The sequence below is a fragment of the Paramisgurnus dabryanus genome, chromosome 11, assembly GCF_030506205.2.
Source record: "Paramisgurnus dabryanus chromosome 11, PD_genome_1.1, whole genome shotgun sequence".
Classification (NCBI taxonomy): Eukaryota; Metazoa; Chordata; class Actinopteri; order Cypriniformes; family Cobitidae; genus Paramisgurnus; species Paramisgurnus dabryanus.
The window spans coordinates 16,439,436-16,464,248 of NC_133347.1; the positions used below are offsets into that span (position 1 = coordinate 16,439,436).

Sequence of the window (24,813 nt, forward strand, 5' to 3'; positions counted from 1 at the left end):
TAATAACAAAGTCAATTGCAATCATTAAAAAATACCAGCAAGAATTCATCACGAGGCTTGGCCTATAAACTGCCGATGCTTGGCTACACAAAGAAACTTTCAAGACCCCATCCAGCAAACACGAAGCGTTTTTACAACTTTCCACAATGTTGTATTTTGGTTGAAATTATGTAATGTTGCAGCACAACGTTTTAAAAACCACACCAACTTAACCAAAAAGGATGTTTTAAAACACCTATTTGGTACGTTTTCTTAAAGTGCACCTATTTCATTGCTAAAAACGTTATTTTGTGTATTTGGTATAATACAATGTGTTTGCATGGTTTTATAGTTAAAAAACACATTATTTTCCTGATACCGTATATTTTTGTAGCTCCAGATTTCACTCTCTTCCTGAAACGCATGGATTTGAAAAGCTCTATGTCCCTGATCGGCCAGCTAATCTGTACGTTGTGATTGGCCTTGACTTCAGCTGGAAACATAACGCTCCTTACCATGTTTGGAAGATTCGGTTGCTAACAGGAGTTAACTTACAGGCTGTGAGGCCGAAGCGGGAGAAATTATAATAGCGTCGGTCTTGTCTACATCACCAATCCCAGGAAGGAAACTGTTGCCTACAATCCGTGTGTTTGTTGTAGTCCAATAAAAGAGATTTACGTTGGATACGAGAACTCGCGTCATTATTTACCTTGGGGTTAGTACTAGGGCTGGGACAATGCGTCGATGTAATCGACTATGTCGACGCAAAAAATACGTAGACGCAAAATATGCGCGTTGATTCGTCAGACCCAAAAAGCGGCGCCGTAGAGTAGTAGCAACGCGAGTGGCTCCTGTCCACGCCGGCTTCACAGCAAGTGTGAGCAGTGCGTAAGCGGCGCATGTTTTTTCATCGCCCATGTTAACAAGCATGCACCCCGCCGCATGAGCAGCGCGAGCTCGCGGCTCTGTAGCAACAGTGCTGCAATCGTTTCGTCGGTTCTGCTGCGCTGCTCAAGTTCAATTAAAGTGAAAGTGCTTTGTTTATGGTTTAAATGCTCGTGGATTGACGCGAAAAAGTGTAATTTTACCATAAAATCATGAATGTGATGCCAAGTGTGTTTTAAACAGTCATGACTTTGAGCAATTTAACAAAAAGCAATGAAATATGTAAAACACACTGTTGCCAGAAGATTGCGCTTTCATTCACTCTCTGTACAGCAGTAAATGAGTCCTCATCTATCTTAATAAACTTAAGAGAAAGAGATTTAATAATGTATGTGCTTCTTAAGTCTAATTGTGTTTATATCTGTCATTACATGGACTAGAACAGCACGAAAACAATGTGGATTAAACAAATCAAGTTATAAAAATTACACTGTGTGAATATCAAAAGGCACATTGAAGAGGTTTTGCTCATAAATGCATGCAAAATAAAGTAATTTGAACTTGAGATTTTTATACTGTTACTAAACTGCACAGTATGCACTGCAAATGCTTTATTGAATGCTAATAAGAATGCATTATTTTGCACTTGTATAGTCTTTTTTATTTTGAAATTTCAAGAGCAATCAACATATATTGAAATGTTTACATTCAGATATGTAAATCAACATGTATGAATTACTATTAGTTAATTAATGGGGAGATAATCGAGAATCGAATCGAAGTCGAATCGGACTGATAAAATGAATCGTTAGATTAAACGATGCATCGAAAAAAGAATCGCTAGATTAATCGTTTAAAAAATAATCGTTTATCCCAGCCCTAGTTAGTACCTTTTGCATATCGTTAACACTTACACACCAAAGGAAATGTAAAAATGTGAATCGGTTAATAGGTGCTCTTTAAGGTAGTAAAAAAAAACTTAAATATCATGTCTGTTTCTTATGAAAACAAAACCAGACCAAAATGCAACTTTCGTAAAACTTTTATTTAGGTGTTAAAATAACGTAAATGGAATGTTGGAATAAGACGTTTAAAAAACATACATTTTTTTCTTTCTTTTTATATAGCCTATATATTATTTCAAAGAACGTACAGAACATACATAGGCTACAGAAAAGTAGACATACGTTATAGTTATAACCACATAAACAATAAACGCAAGAAATAAAATGCATTCAAAAAATATAATGATAATAAGAAAAATGAAAGGGCTATAACATGAACATGATCCGATTAAGAAATCAAATGCAGAGCAAATCTAAATTGTCCTTATAGCTTTCTTATTAGTAGATATCGAAGTACCTTTTCTTCCAATTTTTTCAGAAAGACAGAGAAGAGTAAAAGAATTTACATTTGTGAATTTACAAAAAATAAATTAATAACAAAGCACATATTTTCTCTTTGTGGGGTCTGCATCATAAAACCCAAATAAAATGTTTCTTCAACGTACTGCAAATCCTGGGAAAATTTTACACTTGACAAGAACATCATGAAAATCCCAAAATACAAGCAGGCGTTTATGACATTTGCTTTAAATGAATGTATCTTGGCTTTATTAATAGCAATTTGTTTTGTAATGGTAGCATGCAGTATACTAGGTAAATGAACAAAACAACTAAATCAATCAGACAGGCTGATGCAGTTAGCCTAAGCATTTTATGTTTTTGGCATATTCTCAAACTTTTTATCTGTTTAATTTGATTTGGATTCAACCCACTTTATTTTCCTCGTTCCTTTTAAATAAATTATTATGTATTAAAACATTGTAAATATGAAATGATTTTATTATTACACTTAATATTAAATTATTATTAATTTATTTGGTCACACTTTATTTTACCGCATCACTGTTACAGTGTAATTATACATTTAAGTACTAAGTAATAATCATTAACAACATGTACTTACTATAGGGTTGGGGTTAGGATTAGGGTTTGGTTTAGGGTTAGTTGCATGTAGTTATGCATAATTAACTGTTGTTAAAATAATAAGTACATGTAGCATGTGTAACAAAGACACCGTAAAATAAAGTGTTACCATTTATTTATATATTCATAATATTGTTATTTAGGGTCATGTTTGGGACAGGCATAAACACTTGAGTAATCAAGGAAATATTGCAGGATTTAGGTTACTGTAAGTGTACTTTTATAAAAAATAATAATTACAATTTTAAAATGTACTAAATAATGCTTATTTATTAGTATTAAAACAAAATCAGGGTTAACAGTACAGACTAGAAGAAGGAAAGAAGACTGTAAGGTAATAGTAAAATTCAAGCCAGAAGTTCTGGCTGAGCAAATTCTCTGATACCATTAAAACGGTCTAAAGTGTTTGAAACAAAAAAGAAACAATAGGATACATAAAAAGTCTATAAGGGAAGGCTGGAGACCTGGAGCAGGAAGATTTATGGCCCAGGAAGATAACTGTTCCTGTAGATAGTATTAAAAAAATAAGAAAGCACTTTAAAAACTCTGATGGGACAAATTATCATGTACAACAGTGGGAGATAGAAAATGGGTGAAAGGTGTAAAACCGTTTGTCCGTGATAATCTTTAGATAATATTGATTTATAGAATTATAAATTCATATATTTTCTGTAAATCTGCTAAAATATTTACTATCTAAACTATCTAGAAAATTGTACACACTTTAGTCCAGAGATTAATTCATATGGATCACGTTTGAATATTACATCATTTAGTGCAAGGTAAATTAATTAAAGCTTTAGTAGTAAATGGGATGTGACCAGGGAAGAGTGTCCTGAGAAGTTCAAAGAAATTCTGGCAATTTGTTAGTGTTCATGTCTCCACTCAGGATTTAGATACTGTTGGACGACACTTTCCTCTGTTTCCACTAGAAGGTGTAAAAACACAAGAGTAAGCAAAATGGCTACGATAAACTACGATTTCAAACTCGAACCTTTTATGCACAATTACAAACTGTATTGGCTGGTAAATATACAAATGTTTAAATGTCATTAAAACATTACTAAAACAGCTTTAAACTGGGATTGAATATTTAGGCATGTTTTTTATAGGTGCTACAATACATAATAGCAGCAAAATACGATCACTTAAGATTTGAGCCACCATTTTAAACAAGTAGGCCTGTTCTTCAGTAAACAGCAGAAAAAGAACCTGAACACAACAGGCTCATATAATCAGTCAGTAAAATAATGGAGTTTTGAAGTATTATTACTAGGGTCAGATCTTACCACCGGTCTCCTGGATATTAAGAGCAAGCAGACGCTCTTCAACCTCCTCTATTCTCTCTACACTGGTAAAATGAAAACCAATGTAACCACCCTGCTCGGTGCAGAAATCAATAAACCTAAAAAAACAGAAGGGTAAAAACATCAGCAGAGAATAACTTTAGGATTCAGACAAGGAATATTTTCCATGCATATTTATATTAGAAGGATCCCTACCTGCCCCAGTTTGCATCTGTGCGTAAAATGATGGGGTTTCCCACCATGATGAACAGAGCTTTGGCTCTCGTCACTGCCACATTGAATCTCTGAAAATCAAAGAGACATTCATAAAATAAGTTAAGGCTAGGCATGAGTTTCAAGATATACCAAGGTTTTAAAGAGTCAAGGTTTCAAAACCACTAACATTTTCTGTGATACTGTTCCCAAGGTATGAGTTCCCTATTAATTACATCATTAAAAGGTGGTTTCTCAAACAGGGTTTAGATTAATCCAGGCCCTTAGTGTTTTTTTTTTTTTTACATTTTTTGCTTTTACTTTGTCTTGAACAAAGCACAGTTTAAAGGGATAATTCACCCAAAAATTAAAATTGTGTCATCATTTACTTACTCTTATACCACGGGTCAGTTGAATGCTGTATTCTGATTGGCTGAGAAATGTTCCGTGGGCATGCATTAATTTCTGATAACTGCACACCTAACTTGTCAAAGGTCTTAAAAATAGGCACCAGAGCAATGTTTGTGGTAAACGTGGTATAAGAGAAATAACTGACTCCGGTCCTTTGAATTATTTGAAAATAATGCACACCCGCGGTGGGCACTCCGCAATTGCACCTTGGGTGTGCATTATTTTCTTATAGTTCAATGGCCCGTCGTCAATTAGTCCTTACTTAAGTTGTTACAAACCTGTATACCTTTTTTTTCTGATGAACGCAAAGGAAGTTATTTTGAAGAGTGTTAATAAATACTATGGAAGTGAATGGGGCTCATGACAGTTTGGTTACAAACATTTCTCAAAATATCTTCATCAGAACAAATAAATTTATACAAGTTTATCAACATGAAAGGGAGTAAATGATTACACAATTTTCATTTTTGGGTGAACTATCCCTTTAAGGAAGGAGTAAATAAAAGACAGAAGAAAAATACATAAGAAATAAATAAATAAATTCAAGACATACAGTTCAATACCATATCATACTTCTTCCCCTCACATTGAAATGTATATTTTTCACAAAACGTCCTGTGATTTATAAACTGGCCTCCTTCATTTAGCAGGTGAACAAGACTAGCCCTTAGTTATATTAGGACATTTAAGTAGTTTTTACAAACAAACCTTACAAAAAGCAAAACAATGGCACTAATATATGATAAGATATGTCAGAACAAGGTGATTTTAAATTAAAATGCATTTTAGTCCGAAACTACAATAAACCCTGTTTGAGAAATCCCCCATATGTTATGTTGATTTGATGTTCACATTTAATGTATATTACAAAAATATATATTTTAAGAATATTATACTTTAAAGGCTTTATTTTTAATACCGGGGATACATGTTATACGTGCTTAAGAATGATATAATAAATAATTGTGTCCAGTTAAAAAGTTGTATACGCAGACATTTGAAAATTTCAGTGTTGCACTGGCAATAACGTAAAACCGTGGGATTTTTCCTTAAGGATATCATACCGCCAGAATTTAAAATCTCATTTTTGTGTTGTTTTTATTTTGGAATGTTTCTTTTAGTATAATACTACCTTCTCATTCTTAAGAAACCCAATGTTAAACATTTCATCCAAACTGATGAATTTCCCACTACTCCGAACAGCCGACACTATGATCACTTTCCTTTCCTGGCCTTGAAACTCTTCCACAGATCCAACCTACACAACACACACCAAACACAAAATAGAGGAGTCATCTTTATTGGAAAGCCATACTGTTGGAGAAAATGTATTTCTTATTAAATTTTTGAATATATTATATTACCATTTATGAATGTATAATCCTTTGCTTAGATTTATGAATGTATAATAATTTGCTTAGAATCATATCAATCTTACTAGCTACTCAGAAAACTGCCAAGATGAAATAGTAGAATGTTCTTTTTGTTATCATACGACCTTTGGTTACTGCATCATCAAGTTACTATCTTGTTGTGGTAGAAGACAGTTTATCCTATTTTTCTAGACTTAGCAAACTGTGTGATGTTGTTACAATTGTGAAAGTCTGTGTGGTTCGACCTTGGAATGAACTGAGTGAACCAGTGATTAAAACCTAAATAAATACAGTCCGCAGAGAAGCACAGATTGAGAGACAGTCTGAGTGTATCTCCTAATGAGAAATCTCAATCTGGGTTCTCCCTGCAGAATATATACTACCCCATTCGTGGTTTGAGTGTGTCTTATTTTTGTTAAGGTTCATAAGTATTTTACACCTGACACATACAAGAGTGTGGAAGAAATGAAACTTAAGCTAACCTTAAGGTTGTTAATGTTCATACAATTTTGGATCTCTTCATGTGTATTGATGGCCTGCCTGATCTTTTCCACCTGTGAAAAAGAGTAAAATTCAGGGATCTGAAAAATGTGTCATAACCAAGCTGAATGTTTAAGATAGTAATGGTAGGGAGATAAAGTTTTTAACTTTGTAGACCTTTGGCATTCAGATCAATAAACATTCATCTTTAATTGCATACTAAAGCCGAAAGTATACTAGGGACGTCCGCGTATGCGCGCCGTCCGCATGACGTCATTTTCGTCATCAAGAGGGTCCGCGGCCGGCCGCGCGGACCGTCCGCGTGCAGCCCAAAATTTGAGACCGCGCGGACAGTGCGCGTACAGTCCGCGTACAACAGCGCATGCGCGTGAAAATATTTAGACAGTGCACTCCACTATAAACAATTATACAAAGGAAATAGACAGCATTTGCACACACACTATCGTTTTTCTTCTTTAACTTTTACTTCTTCCAACAACAGAAAGCTCTGGAGCATGTTTGTTTGATTCCTGTTCTTTGTTGTCTTGTTGTTTGTTCTAAACTGTGTTTGCAATGGTGGATCAGTTACTTTTCTTCACCTATCCTAATGTTTTAATGTACTGTAAATGTCGCCAAAACAGTACTGCCCTGACAGCCTGTTAGACTAATAATTTGAATAAGAAATCATTTGTATTGCGTATAGTGACTATACCCGGAAAGCTGCGCGGACGCGCGCGCGAGCCGGACGCGGAAAAAAAAGTATACCGCGGCCTTAACTGAATCTCTCTGCAGCTCCCTTTTACTTCTAAGGTATTAGTTTTTAGCCAAATGTACCTCTGTGACCACCCAGTAATTTCAATAAAAACAAAACCATGCAATGACTGTGTACGTCCAGATTATTGTGGGCCCTAAAATGTTCCAAAATGACAGCAACAAAGAAAGTCCAAAAAAGATTTTGTGTCTGGTATGAAAGAAACCGGCTTACACCCAAGCCCAGAAGAAAACAGTGAGATAATCAACATTAATGCCAAACCTTACTGATGCTCTTATATATGGCTTGTTGAATAGATCTTTAGTTCTATCCAATAAAAAATAGGTTTTGTGCACCATGAACAACAATTACAGCCATATAGATTGGTAACTGAAAAGATTGTCAAAGAGGAGATTACACCTGTTTTCGGTAGGGAGCAATAATGCCAATCTCTTTGGGGGAGATTTTAGCGATACCCCTCTTGGCCTGTGTCAGGAGTAGTTTCTCCAGGTATCCCATTATGATGTCGATTTCAAAGGTGTTAAAAAATGAGGGGCTGTTTGACTCTCTCTCATCCTTCCCAGGCACTCCATGAAAGATGACAGGAAATCCCTAAAACATAAAAAAACAGTATATATACAAACTAAAATCTCAAAATAAGTTTTTTTCTAGTTGAAAGTGCAAAGATAACCATAGATATTTTTTATATGTTGAAGTGTAAACATTGATTTATTTATTTATTTATTTTAAGCAGTCTAACACACTAACATTGGCTTAAAGGATTAGTCAATTTTCTTCATTAGTCAAATTACGCAATTACGTGAGGTCGTGCTGGCGCGTCACAGGACCGGAAATAGACGAGAAGTTGTAGTTTAAAAGTGCATATTTTTATTTTTATTGTCAAAATGACAATCGTTTCGCTAGATAAGACCCTTATGCCTCGTTTGGGATCGTTTAGAGTCCTTTGAAACTCCGTTAAAACTGCAATTTTAAACTGCATTAAAACTGTTATGTGTTGGGGTCCATTAAAGTCCATAAAAATGAGAAAATCATGGAATGTTTTCATCAAAAAAACATAATTTCTACCGACTGAACAAAGAAAGACATCAACATTTTGGATGACATGGTGGTGAGTAAATTATCTGGATTTGTTTTTAAGAAAATGGACTTATCCTTTACTTAATACGCATCATACTTGTTTGGGCAGGTGTTCCCAATTGCAGTATTGGTTAGAGCTGATCTCATTTGCACATGCTTTCAACTCCCCTTCATAAAACAACTCATTAGGGACTTTCAGAATGGATGGATGAGACCTAGAGAGAGAGAGAGAAAGTGAGACACACAATTAAAGACACAGTCTGATATTATTGACAATAGGGGTGTGACGAGATATCGTGCGACGAGATCTCGCGAGATTAAATGTGATTTCTTGTGGAGGTGCTGGCCGTTTCTCAAATAAAAGACTGCATCTTTCGGAGGTTGCATTTTTAAACTGCATTTACTTCATCACTGTCTTATTAGAGACTAACAATTATAAAGTTTACTAATAATTTAGTTAATCGCAAATTGTAATATGCTCATGACTTGCGAATGTAATACTCAGTTAATGATCTGAAATAAACCATGACGTTTGCAGCCTGCATATGCGACCTCTGGAGGATGCAGCTTTCTGTTTGACCCTATTACAGTGCATGCATTATATTTGTCTTTTACTGCTTTTGCTTTTTTGTTTGGGTTTTCAATAATGTTCGTTTGTGAACTCGTGTGAAGTCTGAGACGCGTGTGTTTGTCCGTTGATCAGTGTCACATGTGTCTCAGCAAATTAAACCCTCACACAGAGTTTACATGATTTAATGTCTGCATGTTCTTGCTCAAAAAATGACAGTGGCTGTATCATTTCTATTGTAAAGAAATGGACATATAATAAAATATTAATATGGATTAAAACATTGTTTGACTAAAAATAAGCGTTTCTCTCCGTCTAAAGTGAAAGTGAAAGTGAAGACAGGGTCCGCGAGACGAGTCCTCTATCGCCCCCTGCAGGCATTTGTTATAATACATACATAATGCTTTTTATTTATAGGCCACAAATGTAATGTATTTGTTAATGTTGTTTAATGTAAATTGGTTTTAATACCTTATTTGAACCAATTATTATTGAATCTGCGTTATTATGTAATTTTTAAGGAACACAAGGCAAGTCTGAGTATTATTTCTCTACTAGCTCCCCCTAGTGTCTGGGAGTAAATCCGTTCTATATCTAAGACTATACGAGACTGAAGGACACCGGGTCGGATACAGCAAACTTGCAAGTGGGGTATTCTTCCTACAGACGGTAGGGGCGGGCGAGAGAGTCTTCATTCGTCATGTAATGAGTCATTTAACCATATACCGACTTACGAAGATGATTTATTAACATAAAAATGCTGCCTTGTGTCCCTTTAAATGCTACTGCTCACTTGGGTCTATTTTTAATACCCCAAAATAACAAATTACTTCATTATCAGTTAGCAAAATAATTGTTAGGCCCAGTCCTTGATTAGTTAAAACATTTAAAAATAATGTGATTTCAGTTTCTTATTCATTTGTTTTATCATTGAGGGTTTCTTAAAAAGTGTAAAAATATCGTCTTGTCTCGTTCTCGTGAACCCAATCTCGTGTTTCGTCTCGTCTCGTGGATTAAGTGTCTCGTCACACCCCTAATTGACAATGGAATTAAACATACAGTATAATAACTCATAATCATTACAGTGGTATGGTCTGTCTCACCTGTAGTTCAGAAGCAGTTTGGTGACATAGCGTTTATCAAATTCCATGTTCTCATCCTTCTTATAAAGATCGTTCCGGGTCATCAGCCTTTCCAGCAAAGAGACATCTACACAGGATTTAATTAGTTTCATTATGTCAGATATACACAATCTTTGCTAAACACAGATCATTAGGAACCCAGACATGTATTGCTGAAAAGTTGGCACTGAAGTGAGGGCAGTACCTTTGCCTATTGGGTGGTGGAGAAATCAACATTTTATATTGTTTAAGAGCCATAATAAAGGTTTGAAATGGCATCAGACACAGGATATTTTTTCTTACAGGTGCTGTGCTCTTTATTTAGGTCCAAATTACATCATTTGTATTTGTTTGTCTTACCAAGGCCATGATTAATGGCAATAGGAGATCTGAGAATTGGGCCCAATTGCCTGGGATCTCCTGCCAAAACAAGCTGTCCAGTCTCAGCATTCAACAGTCCTATACAGACCCAGGACATGTATGCATTTATACACAATCACACACACCCAAGAAGTGAAATGTAGGTGGATATCACTACTGCATAATATTTAAAATAAAAACAGTATTTTGATATTTAAATATTTTACTACTCACAGATTTGTCTGAAAGGGTTTATACAAAGCATATTATAAACAGAAAAAGCAGGAAAGTGAGGGTGAGAGTCGTTGACCACCTGCCACACTGATTATGAGCTCTGACTCCAAAGCATGTCCAGCTTCATCCACAACAATATGAGTGAAATGACCCACAGGAAATCCCCCACTGACCAGTCTACCAACAAAAACACAAGCTCTCCTGATTTTGCCAAGTGGTTGAAAAAACACATGCACATGCAGACTGCTATAAATGTATGTGAAGACATTTTGTGTGTGTGTGAGTGTGCGTGAGGGAGCGACAGATACAGAAAGAGATAATTGTATATGATGGAGCTCTTTACCTTCCTGCAGTGACCAGCGTACTGACCAGGATTTTGTGTGACATAAGATCCTCTTTACATGGGAAAACAATCATATTCCCCTCCACATTGCTGTTTTTCTACACACAACATAAACATGGATATAATTAACACAACTATATACATATTTGGGCATCAATTAAACTTAAAAATGTATCAATGCTGCATTATAACAATATATTAAAATAAAAAGCATCCGTAAATAACAATGATATACTTTTTAAACATTCTGAGTATTTTTCTGCATCATTTTAAACAATCTGATTTAAAAGTCCTCCCCCCCAAGTTCACGTTGTCGTATCATGCTTGGGAGCCACTGTATGCGTCATTATTATTTAATATAATACAATAGATATTCTTAAGGATTGTTCCATGTTTATTTAAATGCTGTATGTTCATGCAGTGATGCATTTTCACTTTCATCAACCTTAGTATTCTACATAGCAATTCAAAATGTTTCATTGTAATGTGCTAATTTTGCTGTATTGACTTGAACAGACACCAACCACTATGGCGTCAGGGATGTCTTTTAGATTGCGTGAACTGGCATAAAGTCTGTAGATTTTGGCTTTGTCAACATGTTGGCTGCTGATCAGTTTTTCACACAGTTGATCAGCGGCACTGTTAGATGGAGCACATGCTAGAATACAGGCACCAGGTACATTCTTCTCTACCTGAGAGTTTAAACACAGACAAAGAGACAGAAATAATAATGGCAATATTTATAATTGCAAGTATTACATTTTTATTAAGTTTTTTATTTTATTAACATTGAATAGCTATTAAAATACAAAATGTAATGCATGGAGTGATACTATACATTTTTCCTGTAGTTATCTGTGGTTTGGTTTAATTTGTGTGTGATAACCTGTTTGATGGCCTCCACTATAGTAACAGTTTTTCCAGTGCCGGGAGGACCAAACACCAAGTAGGGTGCCGGCTTGGACACACCAGCCACAATGTTGCATACTGCAGTGTACTGTTCATGGTTCCACTCCAGCTTTGAATCAAAGAGTCTACACAAATACAAATATAATACTTCTTTCTACAGATTTGCAGTATATTAATACACTGAAAAAAATTCTAGGTGCCTTAAATTTTTAATTTGAACTGTAAATTGACTGTGCAAGTCAGAACTTTTTTTACAGTGTAGTTTAGCTCAGTCTTACATATTCAGTATTAAAGGGACACTCCACTTTTTTTTGAAAATATGCTCATTTTTCAGCTCCCCTAGAGTTAAACATTTAATTTTTACCATTTTGGAATCATTCAGCTGATCTCCAGGTCTGGTGGTACCACTTTTACCATAGTGTCAGGAGTGGCAAGGCAAATGAACCCAAGCGCAGACACTGATAGAAAACTGAACAATTTATTGAACAAAAGAAAACAAAAACCCACGAGGGGGTAAAACAAGACAATATACACAGGACCGGATAAACACTAAACTGGACTAGACTATGACATTAAACTAGACTTTGACTGACTAAACACTAATAACATTAGTGATGGGTCGTTCGCGAACGCCGGCTCTAAGAGCTGATTCTTTGTAGCGAACGAGCAGAGCCGAATCTTCAGACGCATGCAGGGGAGCCGGCTCTTCTAAGGGAGCCGAGCCAGAAGAGCCAAAACTATGAAAAGAGCCGGACTGCCATCACTAAAATGTAGAGCCGGAGCTTGAGCCGAAAGAGCTGAACCAATGGAAAGAGCCGGCCTGCCCATCACTAAATAACATACAATGAACAGACAATAAACTGGGATTACTCAATATAAATACAGACAGGAACAGAGCTTGATAACACAGTACGATCACAGACAGAAAACTAGGCACAAAGACTTTAAATAGGGACAAAATAACGAGGGGAACAGGTGAGAATGATGACAGGTAAGGGAGCGGGTAAAAAGTGACGAGACACAGGAAATACGTGGTCTAGTATAATCAATACAGACCACGTATTCCCCACATAAAACATGGTACTGTCAGAACCCTGCCATACTAGACTAAATACTAAAACAGGACAAGGTTCCGGCAGGATCCTGACACATAGCTTAATCCATTGAATCTGATTAGACCATTAGCATCACGCTAAAAAATAACCAAAGAGTTTCTATATTTTTCCTAGTTAAAACTTGACCCTTCTGTAGTTACATCAAGTACTAAGACAGAAAATAAAAAGTTGCGATTTTTTAGGGAGATATGGCTAGGAACTATACTCTCATTCTGACGTAATAATCAAGAACTTTGCTACTGTAACATGGCTGCAGCAGGCGTAGTGATATTATGCACTGCCCGAAAATAGTCCCCTGCTATTGAAAGTTACTGGTACTGCCAGACCCGGAGATCAGCTACAGGTAAATGGATTCCAAGACGTGGAGTGTCCCTTTAAAATGTAATGTGGTCTAATTGCAAGTACATGCTTTTGTTATGTGCATAATCAGAAGGCAGTTTTTTTTGTGTTGCATAAATTTATCAATAAATTCAGCCCCATCACAAATTCAGTGGATCTTGTTATAAAAAGTGCTTTCTGCATGCATACATAAACACATTTGTACACGTTATTTTTTGTTGGTCAGAGGACACATACAGTCCATTGTATCAGTATACAGTATTACTGACCTCAGAGAAGGTGGAGACAAAGGGGTCATGTCCTTTGACCCCACTGGGAACAGCACATCTCTAAGGTTGTGCTGGACTGCCATGTGTACAGCTCTGTGTTGCAGTCTTATTGGTAGACGATTAACCACGAACTCTACACGGAATTTCATTTTATTTATGAAACTGTCAAGGAACCTTAAAAGGAAAAACATTTGTTTAATGGATGTTTCCTGGACTTCACGTAAAGAATTTTGACTGAATATGCCATATGGATAAAACATTTCTTCAATGCTTTAGATCACCTTTTTGAGAAGCCCAGTTTGACCTTGTCCAGTTCTACACTGTGAACGTAGCCCTTGTATTTGATTACATTTGAGGCAAAGACTTCCTCACTCTTGGTGAGAAACATATGATCTCCTCTTAGAACAGATGGTCGGTTTTCTGACACACCAGGAAGCTTTAGGACAAGAGGTTTACAAACAGATCTCAAAATTGAATCTCATTGAATGTAACCTTTGGTCTACCTGTCCGTGCGTCTCTGGTAATGCTAGATTGAAAGACTTTTCTACTCACATTTAACACCATCAGTCTTTTGTCATTTTTGTCCCTCACTAGCGTGACATTGTCTTTGTTATATCTCTTGATGTCAACATGCATCTGACATTCCTCCAGGTACAGAAGTAAGTCAAAGCGTTCTGCATAGTTTTCAAACTCCAGCTTACTCTGCAGTAATGACCTAGAAACCAACAAACACACAAATAACCATGTATTATAGGCCTGCTTTCACAGACAAGGCTTTGCTAAAGCCAGGAGGACTAGGTCTTAGTTAAATTAAGATGTTTGAGCATAAACATGCCTTAGAAAAACATGCGTGTATCTTGAGACAAAACAATGGCACTGGCATTTTTTAAAGATTTGTCAGTGCAAGTTATTTTCAGTTAAGACAGCTCAAACGTGTTTTAGTCTAGGACTAACCTTAAGTCTTGTCTGTGAAACCGGGGGATAATATTCAAATGTTACAATAAAGCTGATTCAAACCATAATTCCTACATTCCAAACAAGAAATCTTTCCTTTACGTTAACTTTTAACATTATTAAACTGCCGATTATAATGAAAGACTTTAAAGCAACACCAAAGAGTTTTTTTTTACCTTAAAATAACGTTTCCAAAAAAGTTTCATTGGTTCATCCAGTCAAAACAGGGTGAATGGCACTTTCACATTCGCTTTGCAGCCCTTTATCGGCCAAAACCGCACTAAAGTTTCCAACCGTCGGGTTGCGGTCCTGTAGTTCGAGTGAAAACTACAAAAACTTGCTTTACGGCAGACCTACAATCCAATCAGAGCCAGCTATGCTGTAGTATTTACGACAGTGCTAATGAACAATTACGCGTCTAACCTGTAGGGGGAGCAAAGAGCAATAACTCTTTAGTGTTGCTTTAATACAAAAACAGACTGTCAAAGTAGTTTTCACTCAAACTAAAGCAGAATTTGTTTTTAAATACCTCACTGATATAACTGATATAACAGGGGCAATGCTAGGGTCATATGGGATGGGGCTTAGCCCCCTGAGAACATGACCCCATAAACACAGCGAATATTAATTAATTATTAATTGTAATATGAACATAAAAGTAAAAAGTCAGTATTGGTCTGTCTGTCCTCAAGGTCAAGGTCAAGGTTTTTTATTTATATAGCACCTTTACACAACACGAAAGTTGACCAAAGTGCTTCACAAGCAAAACAACAGTGCAAAAAATTTAAAAAGCTATGTAAATTAAATAAAAACAGAACAAATCACAATCATATATACATAGTAACACCACAGCTTATAGCGTATAAAAGTAACCTACAATATAAAACCTGTCTATGAGTAGGCCTGAGAAAAAAGGTAGGTTTTAATTGATGCTTTGAAAGCATTTAATGTGGGAGTGGCTCTGATTGTAAATGGAAGTGCGTTCCAAAGTTTTGGGGCGTACACTGAAAAAGATCTGTCTCCTCTTGTTTTCAGGCGCGATTTCGGAACTTTTAAAAGTAGCTGAAATGAAGATCGAAGTGATCTCTGAGGCGAATAAAAACATAAAAGTTCCGATATATAAATAGGGGCAAGTCCATGTAGAGCTTTAAACACGTAAATAAGAACTTTAAAATCAATTCTTTGTTTCACAGGGAGCCAATGAAGAGAGGCCTGAATTTGTGAAATGTGTTCTCGCTTTTTAGTTCCCGTCAAAAAGCGAGCAGCAGCATTTTGGACAATTTGTAGACGTGATAGAGATGACTGACTAATTCCAGCGTACAGGGCATTACAATAGTCAAGCCTTGAAGATATAAATGCGTGAATAACAATCTCCAGATCCTTAAAGCAAAGGATTTGCTTTAATTTTTTGAGCCGCTTTAGCTGGAAAAAACTAGCTCTGACCACAGAGTTTATTTGTTTGTCAAACTTCATATCAGAATCAAAAATGACCCCTAGATTTTTAACATATGCATGATGTTTTGACTGGAGATGACTCAAGGTTTTACTATGATTTTCAATCTGTAGCTTAGAGCCAAACAAGATAACCTCTGTCTTGTTTTCATTTAACTGCAGAAAATTTTCATCCATCCATCCCTTTATGTCCTTTAAACATGCTAACAGAGAACAAACAGAATCACCACCCAAGTCTAGTGGTAAATAGAGCTGGGTATCATCTGCATAGATGTGATAAGAGATCTTATAACGTTCAAAGATTAAACGCAGTGGAAGCATATAAAGAGAAAATAAAACTGGACCCAGAATTGAACCCTGAGGCACCCCACAAGTAATTGGTGCTGATGATGATGAAAATTCTCCAATTTCTACAGACATTGTTCTATTTGAGAGGTAGGACTCAAACCAATCTAAGGCCGCACAACAAATACCAACCTCAAGGTGGTTGTCTTCATTTTTTTTTTTTTCCTCACTTCTCCCTGTTATTTTCATTGTTGATCAACCTTTCCTCTGTGACTTTAATTGTGTTTTTATTTTTTTAATCTTTTAATCTTCATATTTCTCCTTTGCATTTTCTTGTTGCATGGCTAACTATTGCAATCTGGAAAAATGTAAGCTCATAAAATTGTAAACTGCATTATGGGTCATTTAGATTACCAGCGACAAGCAGTAGCAGAGCAACGCAATCTTATTCATTTCAATGGATGCTTGGCAATGGCCGGCGACATGAGCGACAGTGACTGTACTGCATCCAGCACTGCGACAAAGTTTGAGAAAGGTTTGACTTTATGCAAATGATGAATGACTTTCAGGAGCAACTCCCAATGAGAATGAAGCAGTGGAGTTCATGTTCACATCCGTCTCTCATCAGTTGCTGGAGCTTTTTGTTTACGACAACCAGATTGAAAGAGATGAGTGACACACAGCGACAAAGTTGCTTGTAATAATGTGTACGGGCCGGGGCATTACTCTTAATAACATAAGTGCATTTATAAGTTATATTTCTTTTAAGCCTTCATTTTATAGGTTATTTCATACGGTACAAACACATAGACACTTAAAGCTGGGTTAAGTTTTTAAGCTTTTAAGTTATTTGCATGAAGTCCAAATTGCATGACTGGAGCTTGATAGACACTAACTTAAGTTCTTGAAACTTTCCTTTAAGGCTCCAGGATGTACAGTTGTCTTTCATCTTGGCCAGCTCAGAGATGTGGAGGGGAGGATTGTACTGCCCCAGTGGCATTACAGTTTTCAGAAAGTTCAGATCGAAACTATAAGAGTGAAACACATGCAAATCCATTACACAAATAACAAACAATTACACAAACGGATATTTTAGTTTTATTTGAGCCAAAACAGAATAATGCCACAAAGTTATAAAACAACACATTATTCTCACCCCTCAGGTGGAACACCTTCATCCACAGTGCAGTTTACTGGTTCAAAAGTGTCAAGCCGTAGGGGTTTAAATGGCTCGACGGGGCCCAGTAAGGCTGCAAGCTTAGTCCTGTACACAGCTTCGATGAAGCGCACAATGTGGAAGGGTTGTGTTGTGGCTTGGGTGTTTCTCTTAAATTCAAATGCCAGAGTAGCTAAATAAACTCCAACATGATTGGATTTGAATCTCACAGTTACTTCATACTGCTCACCTAATTCCAAAAAAAGGGTGACAGACCAGCATGTTACTAAACTAAACGAATGTGATTCATTCATTATTAAAAGAATAAGGCATAAGTGAAGTGTCTGGTATACTTACGTGGTTTCAAACATAGCGGATTGACGCGTGTCACTTTCTTGCTGTCTTCCAGAGTAAAACACTGCAGCCAGTGGAGTGGCGTGTAGTATGTGAAATACACAACCTCTTGACCAGTGTTCTCCACAAACAGCTTCAGCTCATAAACCTCTGCTCTGTCCACAGAGATCTGAATCTTGCCGTCCTCCATCGGCACCTCTGAAAACACCCGCACCCCAAACTTATCAGCTATAAACACAGACCTGGGACAGAAAAGAATGGCAGATCATGTTATTATATAATTAAGAGCTTGTTATAAAATGTCGACCGTAATGGTACAAAAGTACGCAGGCAATAATTAATGTAATGCATGTGCATTTTATCCAGTCTGGGTCAAGGTAAAGAGAAGAGTTTTTTGTAGAGGCCCTGTTCAAAATATATGAAAGAAACCCACCTGTCTGTACTGTTAAGTCGTTGCAGAATTTCTTTTGCAAGCTTTCGTCTTCCTTTGACTCCACCCTCTGGACCTGGAACGGTGGCCTTCGGGCCACTAAAAGGTGCTGGTGAGCTACCATTTCTTTGACTGGGCTTAGTTTGGTTGTTGCTTCTGCAATAGGGTCTAAACCACTGGTCATGCAACCTCCTTCTGACCTGATGTACAAGGATAGAAATCCCAGCATTAATGCAGTGCACTTGATACACACTATTGCACTTCTGTTATTATGATCATGTACTGTGGTACCCTGGTCCTGTGCTTTTATTTTGAAGTTTAGTTTGTTTCCACTGTTTCTGTGTTCTCCCTGTTGTTCATGTTTTGCTCCTCTATCCACATCTGTTGTTTAACCACAGGTAGTTTTTTGCTTATACTGCCAGGTGAAAAGATATTCCTGAATAGCTTAGCGGTAGGGCATTGTGTTTGCAACACAAAAGGTCATGGGTTCAAACCCATGGAACACACATACTTAATAAAAAAATGTACAGATGTAATGCACTGTACTGCCGACCACAAGTATGTGTCTGTGAACTTAACAAGAGTGTAATGTGTCCTATCTCAAATTTCTCTAAAAGTTTCATCTATGGACTAAATTGTTTTTATGTTACTGTAACTATGGTTTAACCAGGAACCATGGTTTTTAACTGTAGTAAAACCATGGTTACATAAATTCTTGTAAGAGCTAAACCTACCCAACCTGCTGTACCGTGTAAATAGTTGTAAACAGAGATTTTTATCATTAATTGTTTAGTTTCCTAGTTCTGTAGCTTGTTTATCTTCGCACCATTCTAAATGACAGTCCTTATCACACCTTTTTTAATCATACTGCCCCACTGTTTTTGTGCCTTTAAATTGTTCTGGTATCAGTAACCAATAAAATATTTGTATTTAGTTTTAGTTTTAAATGACAAACTGTTATTCATTATAATAAAGGACGCTTCATATTTGATTACTGTTTATAATAAAAAAAGTGTTACAGTGAGGGTAATTGATTATAGTATTAATATTTTAATACAAAATACAATTTATTGCCCTCATTCATTACTTTTAGGTGTTACGGTTACTAAAAATATTTAAATTGTATCTAACATTGACGCTTTATCTAACATTGATGTTTTAATTTAGTCAACGAAAATGTTTTGAATTAATTTGACTTTTCTTTAGTTTGTGGTTAAAATAATAGCACTAGTTCCGGTGTGATAGACCAAGGGTGCGTTTCCCGAAAGCAATGGTCGCAAGTTTTGTCGTTACCAATAGAGTTCAATTGTAACAACGACCATAGTTAGGTAACGATGCTTTTGGGAAACGCACCCCAGGCTGGCCACATGATCAAATATTAAGCGCAATACGCAGCCAAGGATTAAGGTGAGCAAATAAAATTCACATGAACTACAGAGACCTCCAAAACTGTTGGTTTGTGGGCTTTAACAATTCTAACAAGTTTTTAATCCTATGCTGGCACATTTTTTTTTACAAGCCTGAGAATAAAAATGCTGGGCACTCACATTGGCATTGAAGTAAACGCGTCCTGAAATGACGTAAGCTTTGTTGCTCCTCTGCAATGCAAGGAGGACTTTAAAGAAGTCTGGATCTTTTACACCGTCCCTGTGAAAATGATGATGCACTTAATGACAACAGCTGAAATAAAAAAATATAAACAATTACTGATTAATCGAAGGTAAACTATTGTTTACCTGTGCCGAAACTCTTCATTGTATATGTTTTTGAGTTTGGCTCTATCAGTTATAGATCTCCGATTTGTTTCTTCCAGCAGCTCTATAAAGTCCAGTCCAACTGCACGCACATCGGCCCATGTAAGCTTCTTTGTCCTGCTCATTATTTTTGAATGACTCCGATACCTAAAGCTCTGTGGAAATTTACAGAGTCAAAGACCGTTATCAAAGAAATTTCACGAACGGCTCTCACAACACAGCTCGCCTATTTTAATTACGCGGAAAAGAAGAAGTGAAACCTAACACACAGATGTGTTCGACTTCATGAAGCGCTGCGCAGGCTAATACGGCTCAGACATCAAAATATCGCGAGGGCGATTTAAAAGCACAGATTACGAATCGCTCTCGCGGTACTTTGATGTCTACGCAGCGTCGCAAGAGGCCAAACACACCTACAGTGGAGTTCAAAATTAGAAAGCAATTTATAAAACGTGTTTTATTCTTTAATAAGGGTGTCCCGACCACCACTGGAAACGAACGCATTGTTTGGCAGACACTATTATAATCCAAAGCGACTTAATTAATTTAAAATACATTGGACTCATGATAACCTATGCGCTGGCAGTTGTTTTAGAAACGGCACTGATAAACGCACAACCAGAGCAACGTCATAATGTCTCTGAACAGGTTCACCAGGGACGTGGTTCAGGGACGTGCACAAGGCACAGGTGGGTTGTTAAGGTTGCCAGGGCAACTGCCCGACCTTCTCGTTTCAAGTTGCCCTTCCGAGGTGGAAACAAATAAATTGTACTTTTACTTTATTACACTGTGCGGCGTTCCTTCGTTACTGTATTTTAATTATTGCAAAATGGGTATTTAAAGGTGCTCTAAGCGAATTGAAGCGTTTAAGACCATAAAACATTTTTTGTTACATACCGGAAACATCTCCTCACTATCTGCTTGCTGCCTGTCCGCTGATCAAACTGTAAAAAAACGCGATCTCTGTAGACAGCCCAGGCTTCACAAACGGCATTATCAACAAATGGCCAAACCTAGCCAGCACAAAACAAAACAAAGTATTCCAGCCAATAAACGACAAGAAGGATTTGGGGGTGGGGGTTGGGCGCGTTCATGAAAGCACGGAAGGGAGGGGGAGGGGGAGGAGTTAGCTACGCTCTGTCTGTTTGAAAACAGTTCAAACATCAACAGGAAGTGACGTCGCACATTATTCGCTTAGAGCGCCTTTAAGTGCCGTCTTGTGTTTCTGGGGCATTCGCGTTTTAATCACTCGTTTGAGTCGATTCCTTACAAAGAATCGCAATAAAATGAGTCTTTTGAGTCGTTTCTTTACAAAACAAATGGACCAAAGGTTTTGAATCAGTTTGAATGAATTGTCAGATCGCTGCAAAAACTGAATCGTCTGATGCTGTTTTACTCGTAGCTTATGTAGAAACACGCAGAAACAGTGTTGGGTGACGTGTATATGAATTTACCAATCTTTTAACTAAAAGCAAAACTTCACAGATGTACCCGACATGTTGGTATATGTCTTGTGAATCTTATAAATGTTTTTAAGCTTTCAGTTATTTTCAGTAAAAAAAATCAGTTGTTTTCTGTTTTGCGTGCGAACAAAATTAGTATTTTATTTACCGTTATTTAAAAAATGTTTTTCGTGAAAACAATTGCACGCCATATTGTAAGTGCGCCCCCTATAGATCTTCCTATAGATGTTATTATTTATTTATTTACTTTTTATCTTTACTTATTGTTTGTTTAAACGTTAAATTCTAATGCTTTGGCAATACAAACAAAAAAAGTACTATGTCATGCCAATAAATGTGTTTGAATTGAATCTAACAGATCAAGCCACAGGATTGACAGGAAGTGGCCTGCCTAGTGGATCAGAGATGGAAACTCTACCCCAAAAGACACACTTTTGTGCAGAGAAATGTGTGTAGAGCTTCAATGGTCAATCATAGTTAAATACGGTACTATGGATTTTGTGTTCGCTTATCAGGTATTTCAACACACTTACACTTGAACAAACAATAACACTATTACTGTAGTTACCCAAAATTTCTTAACGACAATATCAGTATAATCTACAGAGCAATTTAGCAGAATATTCAAAATTGATTTACAGTACATTTAGGGAGCCCTTAATTGTGATTTCATAAAAGGGAATAATGTTCAATATTAGGATTTCTTCTGATATAAATATATTTAATATATCTGATTCTGACATAATATAATTGTATAAATTAGGACTGCTTGAAAATATCTAGATTGCCTGTTTTATTTGATAGAATACCCATACTTGTAAAATAGTGGTTGTTCATTGTTTTGAAGTTTGTTGTGAGTGCATGGGACGTACTTGTATACTGTTTCAGCAGTCAAAGTGCAAAAATCACAAATATCAAAGAAAACTAAAAATTAAACTGATGTTACAGTACCCAAAAACAAGCAATTGCAACATCAAAGTCAATGAGAAATTCATTCTGTCAGCATCCTGTTCTCATTTTGGTCAGACCACAAGCCTTCAATCACATCACAGGCAACTTTGTCCCTTACCAATACAGTAAACAGTGAATAAACAATCTTGACACCACAGCACAAATTTCACACCACAGGCCAGTTGCATTTCCTCCGGGGTCCTACTCTAACTCTTCCTCCTCATAATCTTCCTCCTCATCTATTTCATATTTTCTCCTCTGCCTCTGAGATTGTTTTCATTCATTGTTAATATACACATACTACACACCTGTATACTCTGTGCTGGTTAATATTGCGTACAATTAATAAAAAAACATCATTAGAAAATCAATGTGAACAATTGTTGTGTTTACTCAATAATAACTTTGTTGTATTTCAGTATTTGTGTTCAACTTTTGCTGCCTGTGTTTTGCAAAAGAAGTGCATGAGTTGTCTAACTATCTAAACTTGTTAAACAAAAAATAGTGAATGATTTTAAGAATTGGTTTAGGGCACAGGGAAAAAGTTCAGAGAATGGTGTTTTAGCAATTCAGGAAAAACTGTAAACTTCACATACTGGATATGTTTGGCTGTAATAACCTTATCCAACACTAGGTGTCACTCTTAACATTTTATACCAGTTATGGCCAAGATAATTAAGTAAACATCTAAATTTAGTTCAGAAGTCGCAGATTCTATATTTACCTGTCTATAATTTACATTTATCTGACCAGTATATAATTTGTCAGTATCAGTATCTGGTTTAGTGTTTTTTATTCCCTACCCCTCCAAACACACTCTCTCACTCTGATAAAGGTTATACGGGTGGATAGATGTTAAGAGTTTGTCTGTCTGTGGTAAAGAGGCTGCTTGAGGTTCTTATCATTTCCTGCGTTTGCCTCTTATAACCCAGACAGACTGAAGAGCCCCTCTTCAGTTGCATGCCCTCCCCAGGATGAGTGCACCCTGCCAGGCCAACACACCATCAATTGGCCCTTATCTCCACCTGTGGAGGAATTCTCCGGCCATATAAGCCAGTCTCTAACTACTGTGTGTAAAATAGAAGAGGCCAAGTTTGCTGTAGCCGGTGTGTGTCTGTGTGTATTAGAAATTGTGACTGTGTATACGTTTGTGCTTCTGTACGCAGATTGAACGAAGGGTGGTGTGTCTGTCTTGGGTGTCCTCTTAAAAGTTGTTAGTGGTGCTCTTGTCTTTCAGACTTTAATGCTTTAAGGGTCCAGTTTTATAGACTGTTTGGACTGATAATGTCTTTGTTTACAAGCTTTACCTTTATTTACAACACTGTTTACGAGCTATTCTTCCTCTTAGTGATGGGAAAGAGAGCTGAGAGGGAGGAGGGAGGGTGGGAGATGAGAGAAGAGGGACGAGTGTTTGAGGAATGCAAAGTGCTGATGGACAGGTTATGGGCTGTATATGTGTAAATGCGTGTTATAGATTGTAAAACTGGGAAGTCATGAGAAGGTTAAAAGCCATGTTGTACTTCCCAAAAAAGCCATTTATAGATCAAAGAGGGGTTTGCCTGTACTTCTTTTGTATGACTCCGAGTTCCTTGTGTGACAGTGACCGGATCCAGTTTTTCTTATATAGTACGACTAGGAGTTGTTTAAGACAGTGTTGGTCTTGGGCAGGACTAATCCTTCTCCTTTAGCTGATCCCTCTTTTTAAGTTGATAGCTTTCTTTTTATATTATCTTTCTTCTTGAAATGTTCACCCTGGCATTGACTAGCTGAACCTGTCTTTAAGCCAATCTTTCTTTTTGATCTGAACTTTTTGGATTTGCCACAGTAGGAGGAACCTGAATGATCTGACTGTGTTTCCAACATTGGGATAAACACACATTTTCATTTGCTCTTAATCATACATTGTGAACAGTTGAATACCTTGAATGTCAATTACAATTTTTTTTTTGACCTTAATTTAATCAAGAAAATCTCTCTGAGATTCAAAATCTCTTTCACATGAGAGTCCTGACCTAGCGTGGACAGCAGTTACAGTCACAACTTATGAATAAAAAACAACAAGGTATACAAACAAATTTACGTAACAAAACAGTAAAATCTGTATGTTATTTGCCCCCAGAGTAAATAAAGTATTTCTTTGTCATTGTCAATTACACTGTATATTTTGTGTTTTTAAGAAAATATCAGTTTTCTTGAGCTGACCTCTGTTCATGAGCTGATCTCTCTTATTGAGATCATACCTGTTCATGAACTGCTAATCTTTCTTTTAAAGATACTTTTTTTTGAGCTGAT

General features: G+C 36.6%; 1 protein-coding gene across 2 annotated transcripts in view; it reads right to left on the bottom strand.

Moving 5' to 3' along the window:
- The window catches only part of LOC135729456 (putative helicase mov-10-B.2), a 167,785-nt gene extending 147,385 nt beyond the window's left edge, over positions 1-20,400 (bottom strand). Inside the window, exons 1-22 of one of the 2 annotated variants that reach the window (XM_065247138.2) lie at positions 20,090-20,398; positions 19,901-20,000; positions 18,357-18,553; positions 17,927-18,165; positions 17,570-17,819; positions 17,310-17,441; positions 14,275-14,437; positions 14,004-14,158; positions 13,723-13,896; positions 11,977-12,124; positions 11,615-11,782; positions 11,091-11,188; positions 10,827-10,924; positions 10,514-10,612; positions 10,136-10,241; positions 8,562-8,679; positions 7,787-7,978; positions 6,618-6,689; positions 5,895-6,020; positions 4,355-4,443; positions 4,142-4,257; positions 1,898-3,780 (exon numbers count right to left, since the gene is read on the bottom strand). In XM_065247138.2, coding sequence (XP_065103210.1) covers positions 3,719-3,780; positions 4,142-4,257; positions 4,355-4,443; positions 5,895-6,020; positions 6,618-6,689; positions 7,787-7,978; positions 8,562-8,679; positions 10,136-10,241; positions 10,514-10,612; positions 10,827-10,924; positions 11,091-11,188; positions 11,615-11,782; positions 11,977-12,124; positions 13,723-13,896; positions 14,004-14,158; positions 14,275-14,437; positions 17,310-17,441; positions 17,570-17,819; positions 17,927-18,165; positions 18,357-18,553; positions 19,901-20,000; positions 20,090-20,232 — 3,045 coding nt within the window. In that variant the 5' untranslated portion in view covers positions 20,233-20,398 and the 3' untranslated portion in view covers positions 1,898-3,718. Of the gene's footprint in view, positions 1-1,897; positions 3,781-4,141; positions 4,258-4,354; positions 4,444-5,894; positions 6,021-6,617; positions 6,690-6,835; positions 7,979-8,561; positions 8,680-10,135; positions 10,242-10,513; positions 10,613-10,826; positions 10,925-11,090; positions 11,189-11,614; positions 11,783-11,976; positions 12,125-13,722; positions 13,897-14,003; positions 14,159-14,274; positions 14,438-17,309; positions 17,442-17,569; positions 17,820-17,926; positions 18,166-18,356; positions 18,554-19,900; positions 20,001-20,089 lie in introns of those variants that run through there. The other variant, XR_010525683.2, reaches the window with a different exon arrangement.
- Positions 20,401-24,813: the final 4,413 nt, after the last annotated feature.